Consider the following 10,956-nt stretch of genomic DNA (forward strand, 5'->3'; position numbering starts at 1 on the left):
AAATTTCACATACATTTTTTTGAAAAGCAGGAACAGTTTTTCATTGTTAGCAACATTTTTTAGAAGCTATGAACATTTTTTAATTGCAATAACTTTTCTATACTGCTGTTAATATTTTTCAAATTCATTGTTTTAAATTTTTCAAAGTAAATTTAAGCTTTGGAGAGCTAGATTGGTCGTGTGTGCATCAGCGTCGATGAGGACATGCGGTGAGTTGGGCGGGCGAAGAGGTGGGTGGACCAAGACAAAAACCATTTGCTTTCGCCTTCGATGTTATATAAGGGTCAACTAAGTCTTTTTTTTTTGCGGGTCTAGGGTCAGCTAAGTCTTGTAGCACAATATAGAGTGGGAGGCCGGTGGTGGCGGTGAGACTAATATGGGAAATAAAATTAATATCATTTACCGTTTGACCCCAACATTCTAAGTATTGTATAAGACTAAGTTTTTTTACGAGTAAAACCTCTGATCTATTCATTAAACATCATGGCGATACAAGAGCTAGGCGTAAAACTAATATGAGAAGTAATAAAAATTGCATCCATGTTCGTAAAACCATCTAGCGACGACTACATGCACTGGAGCGAGCAGAAGGCGCGCCGTCTTCATTGCCCCTCCCTCGCCGGAGAAGGGAAACCCTTGTTGTAGTAGATGTCGGGGAGTCGTCGTGCTAAGGCCCCAAAGGACTAGCACACGAGAACAATAACCGTCATCGATGAAGTGAATCATAGATCAGACGGGTCCAACCTGTACCCTACATTACTCCGGAAACAATTGCTATGCTTTTTTTTAATGTTTCTATGCTTTCTTACTTTTGTCCTCTTCTCATTTGAAAATTTATGGAAGCTTCTTTTTGCGGGGAAAATTTATGGAGTTCCCAATCTGATTTGGAACCTCCATTTATCTATTAAACCAAAATACATTAAAACTATGAAAATTGTGGGTGTCAGGTTTTAGAGTACCAAAACTAAAATACTCCAATAGTTGAGAGATAAGAAATAGACATTTTCCTATTTGGAATGTACTCGCATCACATCGACATACCATTTTCTTCCAAAAACTCCTCCATATAGTAGTACACGAAACAATATTGGATGGTAGACATGCACCATTCGTAGCCCCTCTCCCACGTCAGCCCAAATTAATCAAGTCTCCTATCTATCGCGCTCGCCGTCGTCCAGCTCCTCCTCCCTTCTCTCCTCAGCGGCCGGCGAGAGAAACATGTCTAGCCTAATGCAGACCATGGTCGTCTCCGGAGTAGCGACGGCCGTGTGCTGCGCGGCGTGGAGCTTCTACAACTACTGGACCTCCCTGTCCCTGGACACCTACGGCAAGGACATGACGGCCGCCGCCAGCAGGGCCGACCCCGTGGTGGGCCGCGACGACGAGATCGACCGCCTCGTCCGCATCCTCTGCCGCCGGACCAAGAACTGCGCCGCGGGGGTGGGCAAGACGGCCATCGCGGAGGGCCTCGCACAGCGCATCGCCGCCGGGAAGGTGCCCAGGCAGCTCGCCGGCGCGCGCCTCGTGGAAGTTGACCTCGCGGCCATGGTGGCCGGCCGGGACGCAGTGGCGCGGCATGTTCGAGGAGCGCATGAAGGCCGTCATCAGGCGGGCCGAGGCCTCCGGCGGCAAGATCATCCTCTTCATCGACGAGATGCACACGCTCATCGGCGCCGGCGACTACCAGCGCCGGCACGACGCCGCCAACATGCTCAAGCCAGCGTTGGCCCGTGGCCGCATCCGCTGCATCGGCGCCACCACGTTCGACGAGTACCGGAAGCACATAGAGAAGGACACCGCGCTCGAGCGGCGGTTCCAGAAGGTGCACGTTGAGCAGCCGACCACACAGGCTACAGCCACCATCCTGCAGGGGATCAGGCAGCGGTATCAGAACCACTATGGCCTGGAAATCCAGGATGCTGCTGTTGATGCCGCCGTGCACCTCGCTGACCGCTATATCACCGGTGAGACAAGCTTATAGAATTTTACAAGCTTGGTTTTCCGGCGTAAGATTTACCTTTGAGCAAAACTAATGGGTTTCATTCATGCCGTAGGTCGTCAATTTCCTGATAAGGCAATTGATCTAATAGACGAGGCTTGCACCTCCGTCGAGCGGAAAGCAAAAGCAATTATTGGCCCGGATCTTATGGCATGGGTAAGGGATGTGTGCTTGTCACGCCATTTTCAACAAATTTTGTTATTGAAGATAGGAGTTAAGCCGTTAAGCTCATGTTGTTATTTGAAGGTGGTAAGCCGGTGGATCGGGATTCCTTTAACTCAGGCTGATCAAGATGAGAAGGTCAAGTTAATGCACTTAGCAGACAGATTGCATGAGAGAGTAGTAGGTCAGAATGAGGCGGTCGATTTGGTTGCAGATGACGTGTTGTGTTCCAGGGTTGGCCTTGCTAGAGGTGGCCAACCGGTGGGCTCCTTCCTCTTTCTAGGCTCAACTGGTGTTGGAAAGACAGAACTTGCAAAAGCTCTCGCCGAGCAGTTATTTGGCAGCGAAAAGATGTTGGTTCGCTTCGACATGTCAGAATATAGTTGTTCATCCTCGGTGATGCGTCTCACTGGAGCACCCCCAAGGTTTAGTCATAATATATGAGCTCTCATACGTTACATTATATATATACTTTTTATTTAGTTTTACTAATGGGAGTGTTTCTTTCACGGCATCACAAAGCTATCATGGTTACCATGACGGTGGACAACTGACGGAGAAAATCAGAAGACGCCCATACTCTGTTATTCTTTTCGATGAGGTGGAGAAGGCAGATTACTCGGTGCTGAATGTTTTCCTTCAACTACTTGATGATGGTGTGCTGACTGACGGTAAAGGCCAGAACGTAGATTTCAAAAATACAGTCATTGTTATGACCTCGAATCTAGGGGCAGAGCACCTAACAGGAGGAAACGCGACGAAAGGGGCACATGAACTCCTCATGAAACAGGTATGTGAGTGAAACATAAATAGCCCTATAAAACCAAGCCATTTGCTGATCCAGTGTCATGTATGTTTGTAGGTTCGGAAATACTTCAAGCCTGAATTCCTCAACAGACTGAGCGAGATTGTGATATTTGAGCCGCTTTCGCACCACCAGCTGAAGGAGATTGTGAATATCCAGATGAAGGACGCCATTGCTAGAGTAGCCAGCAAGGGCATCTCTCTAGTTTTAAGGGACGCCGCATTGGATGTTATTTTGTCGGAATCACATGACCCAATAAGTATATTGCATCTTCTTCCAGTGAATCGTACCATGCGGCTCAGTCTCTGAAATAGCGAACTTTTTTCATGTACATATTGGGTGGTAATATATAACCACATATACTTTGTGTCATGCAGATGTACGGTGCGAGGCCTATAAAGAGGTGGGTCGAGAAGAATGTAATCACGGTTATCTGCAAGATGCTGGTCAGTGGGGAAGCTGATGAAGGCTCGACGATCTCAGTTGACGCTGACAACGACAACAAGGGGTTGAAGTACCAAGTTGCGTAGAAGGAAAGCGCAGCAGACTCGGTTTGAACTTTGAAGCAGGAAAAACATGCAGCTATCCTGAAACTAATTCAGACGCACGCATTCATCACAGGATGACTGTTCTTTTTCTTTCTATTTGTGTGTGTAAGATAGCTTTTGGTAGCTTTGTTTCTGATGAAGTTGCAAGACGAAGCAGACACCATACATGAATCTGTAGAGATGAAGGGCTCAATCTCGCAATATCATACTCAAATGCAAGCAGAGAAAGTTGTGGTAATCATGCTAATCGATCAAGAGTATGTAGGCACCATAGATAACAAGTCGCACAATGTTTTCCCTAGCTTCAAGAGAATCTGCAAATAGATACCACTGCCAATCTAAATTGGCAATCACAAAAGAGGGATATGTTGCTGCTACTTATTCAAAATCGTCCAGGAGTTAAAAATATTCCACGCCAGCGATTCACAAATCTCCGTACTGAACTAAAAACAACGGCGATACCTTATACCACAAATTCTCACAAGTATTAGCTACAGGAAAAAGGACTCGATAGCTCAGCCAGGTTCAAGAGCACGAATGCGGGCAAAACAGTAGCTTCCATCACAAGTTCTTGAACGCGGACTCGTTGGGGAGCTTAGGCGTGAGCCTCTCCAGCAAGGCCTTGTTGGGGAAGTGGTCGGCGTCGACGAAGTAGAAGTTCCCGTCGGCCCTGAAGGTGACGAAAGGCCGGTTAGTCTCTGCGGGCCTGATGTCAGCAAACTTGATCGTCTTCTTCAGGGGTGTAGCCAGCCATGACATTATCTCCGCCTCGAAGCTATCTGAACCCTGCCTCCATCTCAGCTTGTGGATGTAGGGGCTCACGAACCAGTGCAGGGCTGCGGTTGTTGTGGCACTGAGGAAGATCACGGTGGATGCGACTCCTCCCTTGAGGATCACATTCATGTCGGGCGAAGTCATGAACGTTATGACAGGGCCTAGCGACACAGAGAGGCAGCAGGTGGACAGGGACAGAAGCTTCACTTTCTTGATGGTTGATGATATCGGTCCCTGATAAACCAGTCCATCATCTTTGTCCTCCTCCTTGATCTGCTTGGATTTGGGCCCAATGCTTATCTTGCCGCCACTGGGGTCAGTTTCTTTCACAGCAGTGGCTTGAGAAGCCCATCTTGTCTGGCTGTACAGAGAAGCCATTGAGCCAAAGCTGTTCCCTTTTGCAAGAGGGTTAGGCCTGCATGTTGAGAAATGCCTCCATGTTGCAGATCCAGGAACCTGAAAATCTGGCAAAGCAAAGGGCAATGAGCTATCCAACGGATACATGCAAGACAGTACAAGATTCACTTTGGTTATCCAACAGATGCACTTTGACACAGTAAACCTGTTATAGCTACTTGCTTTTCATCTTCAATTCAGGGCGCTACACATCTCAAGGCAACACATAAGGGGAAATGGCACATGCCATAATTTCAAGACATTTTTCTTTTGACAAAATAATTTCAAGACATTCACACACATGTTCGTACAAGCACTTCAAAACAGTAGAATATTTACTAGCTGTGTTTGCCAAACTGCAACTATGTGATAGTGAACAACATAAGAGGTGCTCCTGCTCAGGGCCTAAACAACTTACTACGTCACCAGTTCTCAGGTTATACACAACCCAGTGGCCCATAATGCACCAACCAGTCAGATAACAGCAGCAGTTCAGCACTGATACAGTGCTCCAGCTAGCAAACCAAACAAGGAAATCAATTACCACACCAACAGAAGCATACCATCAGTCCTGTGACCTCCATCGTGTTTCCTAACACACGCAAATAGGCATACATGTTGTGATGATAGACCAGTAAAAGGGGAAATTGCATGTTAGCCACGCCATAGCGATATAGGTGGTTCTGCTCGTGCGCAGCATCTGTAAAGAAAGAAGAGTGGACTACTAGATCGCAGATTTTCCTTGTGAGCTCCAACCGGCGTAAGCACAGCAACACCAATGTGTGTGGGGGGGCAAGGCGCAGTTGTCGGTAAAATGAAGGACAGGGTGCTGTTCCTAACCACCTCAGATCGCATGCCCTTGTAACAATTTAACCAACCTACACCAGCAATTCTCAGTTTACAGAAGATCAATTAGGCGGGCCGGATGACACCAGCAGCTCAGCGCCCACTGGCGAGAATCACTAATTGTAACACCTAATCAAACCAGGGGGCTGACCACTCCGCAGCAGAATCGCGTCACACGTCTCACCAAATCGTCTCAGGTCGAAGCTACACAGCACCATGCGGATCAAATCTACTACTAGTCATTATCACACCGGGGACGGCCACGGGGGGAGGAGGCGGTGGGTGGGGGGGAACCTGAGACGGCGCGCGGGGGCGCGGAGCAGTGGCGGAGGAGGATCCCGCGGAGGGAGGACGCCGACGCGGATCGCAGCCTCGCCGTCGCCATGGGAGAATTAGCTAGCTAGGGTTTGCGCGGCGAGAAGAGTCGTCCGTGGGGAGTGGTGGTGTTCTGGAAGCAGGGGAAATGAGAATGACGACGCTCTGGCCAGGCCTGGGCTCAACTTTTTTTTTTTTGAGAAAAAGGCCTGGGCTGAACTGAGCCTGGCTATATGGGCTATGAACGGCAAGCAGGCAGCCGGCTCCTTACCGGGTCTGAGAGCCTGGCTATATGGGCTGTCAGCTGGGCTGGTAGCAGGCCAAGTCTGAGAGAGAGCCCAGCACGACATGAAGCCGGTTCCTTGCCGGGTCCGGACCCTACTTGGACTCTGGTTTTCTTTTGCTGGCCTACTCTCTATCTCTCACCCGGATCTCCTCGACGCGCCGCGCCGGAACCCTAGCCGCCCACCGCCGGTGAGATCCCCGCGCCCTCAGCCTAGCTACCAACTTCAAATCCAAGCCTTCTCCATCCACCCCCCCTCCCCCCGCCTGACCCGGTTCCGCCTCGCGGTGCCGGGATGAGCAGCCACCGCAAGAACTTCCGCCGCCGCGCGGACGACGACGACGACGGGGGCAAGGCCGAGGAGGCCGGCCCCGCGAGCAGGCCCGCCGCCAAGGCCCAGCCCCCGCCCAAGCCCAGGCCGCAGGGCGCCAGCCGCCTCAGCTTCGCCGACGACGAGGAGGACGAGGACGACGCCGAGGAGGGGCCCTTCGCGCAGCAGCGGAGCCGCCGCCCGTCCGCCTCGGTGCGCCAGGCGCGCACGGCCTCCCCGGCCGCGGCGGCCCTCCACCGCGTCACGCCCGCCAGGGACCGGGCCCGGAGCTCGCCGGCCGTCGCCGCGGCGGCTCCCGCGCCCAAGCCGTCCAACTTCCAGAGCCATGCTGGCGAGTACACCCCCGAGCGCCTCCGGGAGCTCCAGAAGAACGCGCGCCCGCTCCCTGGGAGCCTCATGCGGGCTCCGGCGCCGCCTCCTCCCCCTCCTCCGGCGGCGGCTGAGTCCCGGCACCAGCGGCTGGCTGGAGCTGCGGCCAGCACCTCGTCTGGTCCCACCGCTGCCGGTAAAGCAGCTCCGGCGGAGCCAGTGGTTGTTCTCAAAGGTCTGGTGAAACCTATGGCACAGGCCAGCATTGGGCCACGGAGACCATTGCCGAACGAGGTTGAAGATAATGTTTCTGAAGAGGAGGCCGAGGATGATGGAGAAGATGAGGACAAAGGGCCACTGATACCTGATAAGGCGACTATCGAAGCCATCCGGGCAAAGCGGCAGCAACTGCAACAGCCGAGGCATGCGGCGCCTGATTTCATCTCCCTTGATGGTGGCGGTGTGCTCAGCAGCAGGAGGGACGCGGCTGGCGGGTCCAGCGATGAAGAGGACAATGAGATGGAGGGTAGGATTGCCATGTACTCTGAGAAGACGAGTGATGGCCAGAGGAGCTCAAAAGGAGTGTTTCAGGGGATCAATAATAGGGGCCCTGCTGCCAGTTTGGGGGCTATGAAAGATAGGTTTATGGAGGTTGAGGATGATGAGGTTGATGACGAGGAGGAGGAAGAAAGGAAGTGGGAGGAAGCGCAGGTCAAAAAGGCGCTTGGTAATAGGATGGACGATTCTTCTGCTCAGAGAGCAACGAACGGTGTTTCGGCTGCGAGGCAGCAGGTTCAGCCGCAGCCGTCTGGGTACTCGGGGGGTCCTCATTATCAGCCCTCCTTTAGCGGGGTTGTGCCTGGGGCATCTGTTTTTGCATCGGGTAGTGCAGAGTTCTTGTCCATCTCTCAGCAAGCTGATGTAGCAAGCAAAGCCCTGCAGGAGAACATCAGAAAGCTCAAGGAAAGCCACAAGACAACAGTTGATTCTTTAGCAAGGACCGACACACATCTAAATGAAGCCCTTTCAGAGATTTCCAGCCTGGAGGGTGGCTTGCAGGATGCAGAGAAGAAGTTTGTGTATATGCAGGAGCTCCGGAACTATATTTCTGTCATGTGTGATTTCTTGAATGATAAGGCATTCTTCATAGAGGAGCTGGAGGAGCACATGCAGAAACTGCATGAAAATCGGGCACTGGCTGTTTCAGAGAGGCGGGCTGCCGATTTTGCTGATGAGTCAGGTGTGATTGAAGCTGCGGTGAGTGCAGCAATATCTGTTCTTAGCAAAGGACCGAGCTCAGCTAATCTGTCTGCTGCATCGCATGCTGCACAAGCAGCAGCAACTGCTGCCAGGGAAAGCGCTAACCTACCACCGGAGCTGGATGAGTTTGGCAGAGATATCAACCTCCAGAAGCGTATGGATCTTAAGCGCAGGGAAGAGAACAGGAGGCGAAGAAAAGCTCGATCCGAATCCAAAAGATTGTCTTCTGCAAGAAAGAGTGCTACTGAGCACATTGAAGGTGAGCTAAGCACTGATGAGAGTGACACCGACACCAGTGCTTACCTGTCCAGCCGTGATGAGTTGCTCAAGACTGCTGATGCTGTATTCAGTGATGCTGCAGAGGAATACTCGAGCCTTACAATTGTCAAGGACAAATTTGAAGGCTGGAAAACACAATATCCTTTGGCCTACCGAGATGCTCATGTGTCACTAAGTGTGCCATCTGTGTTTACCCCGTATGTGAGGCTGGAGCTTCTGAATTGGGACCCTCTCCATGAAACAACTAGTTTCTTTGACATGCAGTGGACTAACGTTCTTGTGGGTTATGGAGTGCAAGATGAAGACAGTGCTGACCCTAATGATCTAGATCTGAACCTCATTCAAGTTCTAGCGGAAAAGGTAGCCCTTCCTGTCCTGCACCACCGTATTAAGCACTGCTGGGACATTTTGAGCACGCAAAGAACACAACATGCTGTAGATGCAACTTTTATGGTGATTAACTATGTGCCGGTAACAAGCAAGGCTTTGCATCAACTGCTGGCGACGGTGTGTAGTCGTCTGACTGAGGCAATTGCTGACGTGTCAGTACCAGCCTGGGGATCAATGCTGACAAGGACTGTGCCAGGTGCTGCTGAGTATGCTGCATACAGATTCGGAGTGGCCACACGGCTGCTTAAAAATGTGTGTCTGTGGAAAAAGGTCCTTGCAGTAGATGCCCTGGAGAAACTTGCTCTAGAAGAGCTATTGATAGGAAAGATTCTTCCTCATATGAAAAGTATCATTCTGGAAGTCCATGATGCGGTCACAAGGGCCGAAAGGATAGCCGCATCACTTTCAGGAGTCTGGTCTTCACCAAACAAGAAGCTGGAGCCTTTCACAGATTTCGTGTTGGAACTATCAAACAAGCTCAAGAGTAGACACATTTCAGGCGTTAGTGAAGAAGAGATACGTGGGCTGGCTCGTCGTTTGAAGAACATATTGGTGGCGCTGAACGAGTACGATAAGGCTAGAAATATTTTGAAGACCTTCCAAATCAGAGAAGCTCTCTAGCTAGTTGTTCCCTTGACATAGAACAAGAATTCCATTTTTGTTTGAAGGCGGCAAGCAGGTTCGATATCCTTTTGGTTCACGGGAATGTTGTAATGTCTAATTATCTCTGTACATCAAATGATCATGAGTACCTAGTCCAATCTTACAGTTACATGCATGTTGGTGCAATTTTCATGGTGCTTCTGGATTTCAGGAATCATTGTCTTTCTCAGTAATGGCCAACGTCAGTTAACTGACTGATAAGGCATATATATGTCCAGCACTTTTCTGCATTACATTATTATTACTGGACATCTTTCATGCAAGCTTGCTTTTGTGTGTTATGAAGTTTTGGACCATTCTGATAAGAGTTTGGCTTTGGCTCATGCAAGTCAACTTACATTCCTTGATATAGTTTGATAAGCCAGCTTGGTAAAATAGATCGGACTTTCAGACATGAGCTGTGGGTCCTAGTCCTAGCATTTATGGAAATGGCTTTATGTTTAGTCCAGGTCTGGGGAAGTGGGGCATGCAAAATACACAATTCTTGGAGTTGATTATCCGATGCCTGGTTTCCCAAAGATGTTGGCTATCATCAATTCTCATCTTCTGTTAGGCACATGTTTGCTGTTTCCCCACTGATAATAAAAAGATACCGCAACAAGCTTCTCCTCACATCTGATGTTGAATGATGTTTTTTCTTGTGTGCCGCTGACCCAGGAGCAGTTTGCAGTGGCCACCAGCAACCCTGTGTGCCTGCCTGTTTTGCTGCTGGCAGCCTGATGATATTCTCCCACGCCACACTTGTGACTCTGTTAATTCCTGCATTGCATACAAGACCATGCATGGCATCCTGCTACCGCTGAATACAGTTCTTGTGAATCAAAGATGATACTAAAGGGCTAGAAATGCATCTTGAAGACCTTCCGAAACAGAGAAGCTTGCTAGCTAGTTTTTCCTTGACATGGTACATGAATTGCATTTGGTTCCGAATCCGTTTCAATCTAGAGATCGATGTTCTGATTACTCGTTAGGGTTTGGTTCTTTAGGCACTGATGTCTCACAGACTCAATGTCTTGTGTGACCATTGATGGTGACGCGAGTCGTGCCCACCTTGAGCCCTAGCAGGTTGCGCCTCTATCAAGCGACGTAAACGAAAGATGGGGACGAGGAGGCAATTTGGGAGGAACTCGACGAACAATTGGGACAGCAGGGTGGTAGGGATTTTGGGGGTGGGAATTTTCATGACATGGTGTACTACACAGTGTATTTGAAGTTAGGAGTGTTTGGCATCGACAAGGATAATAGTCTGGAGTTCTGTTGGGCCATTTCAGGTCACCGCAGCCTTGAATCTCTCACGGTGCATTCAGCAGAAAGAGATCTATATGACTGCCTGCAAGGCATAGTAATCTCACCTCCAGAAAATCTCCGGAGCCTGAAGCTGCACGGCTGGCTGAGAAAATTGCCAGAATGGATCATTGTGCTCCGGAATCTTGTGAAGATCAAGCTAGAATACACCGAGGTACATTTTCCAGAGCGGGCTATTCACAAGCCTCTTGGTACTCAGAGTTAGTTTGAGAGCGAAGTGGAAGTGGAAGTGGAGTCATTTGTGTTCGAGGAAACATCAATGCCGAAACTTGAGGTGCTCTCCCCGCAAAA

The 10,956-nt window shown here is 50.0% G+C and overlaps 2 protein-coding genes and 1 pseudogene across 2 annotated transcripts; 2 read left to right on the plus strand and 1 right to left on the minus strand.

Annotated features, from left to right (window-relative positions):
- Positions 1 to 1,248: 1,248 nt before the first annotated feature.
- LOC119283811 lies at positions 1,249 to 3,496 on the plus strand (annotated as a pseudogene).
- A 293-nt stretch (positions 3,497 to 3,789) lies between these two features.
- LOC119287320 lies at positions 3,790 to 6,004 on the minus strand. The gene is made up of 2 exons (XM_037566846.1): positions 5,825 to 6,004; positions 3,790 to 4,752 (listed from the first exon to the last, which is right to left on the minus strand). The coding sequence occupies exons 1-2, from the start codon at positions 5,913 to 5,915 to the stop codon at positions 4,076 to 4,078; spliced, it is 768 nt and encodes a 255-aa protein (XP_037422743.1). The 5' UTR covers positions 5,916 to 6,004; the 3' UTR covers positions 3,790 to 4,075.
- A 227-nt stretch (positions 6,005 to 6,231) lies between these two features.
- Positions 6,232 to 9,533, plus strand: LOC119287319 (transcriptional repressor ILP1-like). Its single transcript, XM_037566845.1, has one exon. It carries the CDS (start codon positions 6,424 to 6,426, stop codon positions 9,316 to 9,318), a length of 2,895 nt encoding a protein of 964 aa, XP_037422742.1. The 5' UTR covers positions 6,232 to 6,423; the 3' UTR covers positions 9,319 to 9,533.
- Positions 9,534 to 10,956: the final 1,423 nt, after the last annotated feature.

Source organism: Triticum dicoccoides, chromosome 4A (assembly GCF_002162155.2).
Source record: "Triticum dicoccoides isolate Atlit2015 ecotype Zavitan chromosome 4A, WEW_v2.0, whole genome shotgun sequence".
In the NCBI taxonomy this organism is placed as follows: Eukaryota; Viridiplantae; Streptophyta; class Magnoliopsida; order Poales; family Poaceae; genus Triticum; species Triticum dicoccoides.

Coding starts and splice junctions, on each gene's coding strand:
- LOC119287319 (XM_037566845.1), top strand. CDS start 6,424: ATGAGCAGCCACCGCAAGAACTTCCGCCGCCGCGCGGACGACGACGAC.
- LOC119287320 (XM_037566846.1), bottom strand. CDS start 5,915: ATGGCGACGGCGAGGCTGCGATCCGCGTCGGCGTCCTCCCTCCGCGGG. Junction 4,753..5,824: donor GCCCCCGCGCGCCGTCTCAG/GTTCCCCCCCAC, acceptor TTGCTTTGCCAG/ATTTTCAGGTTCCTGGATCT.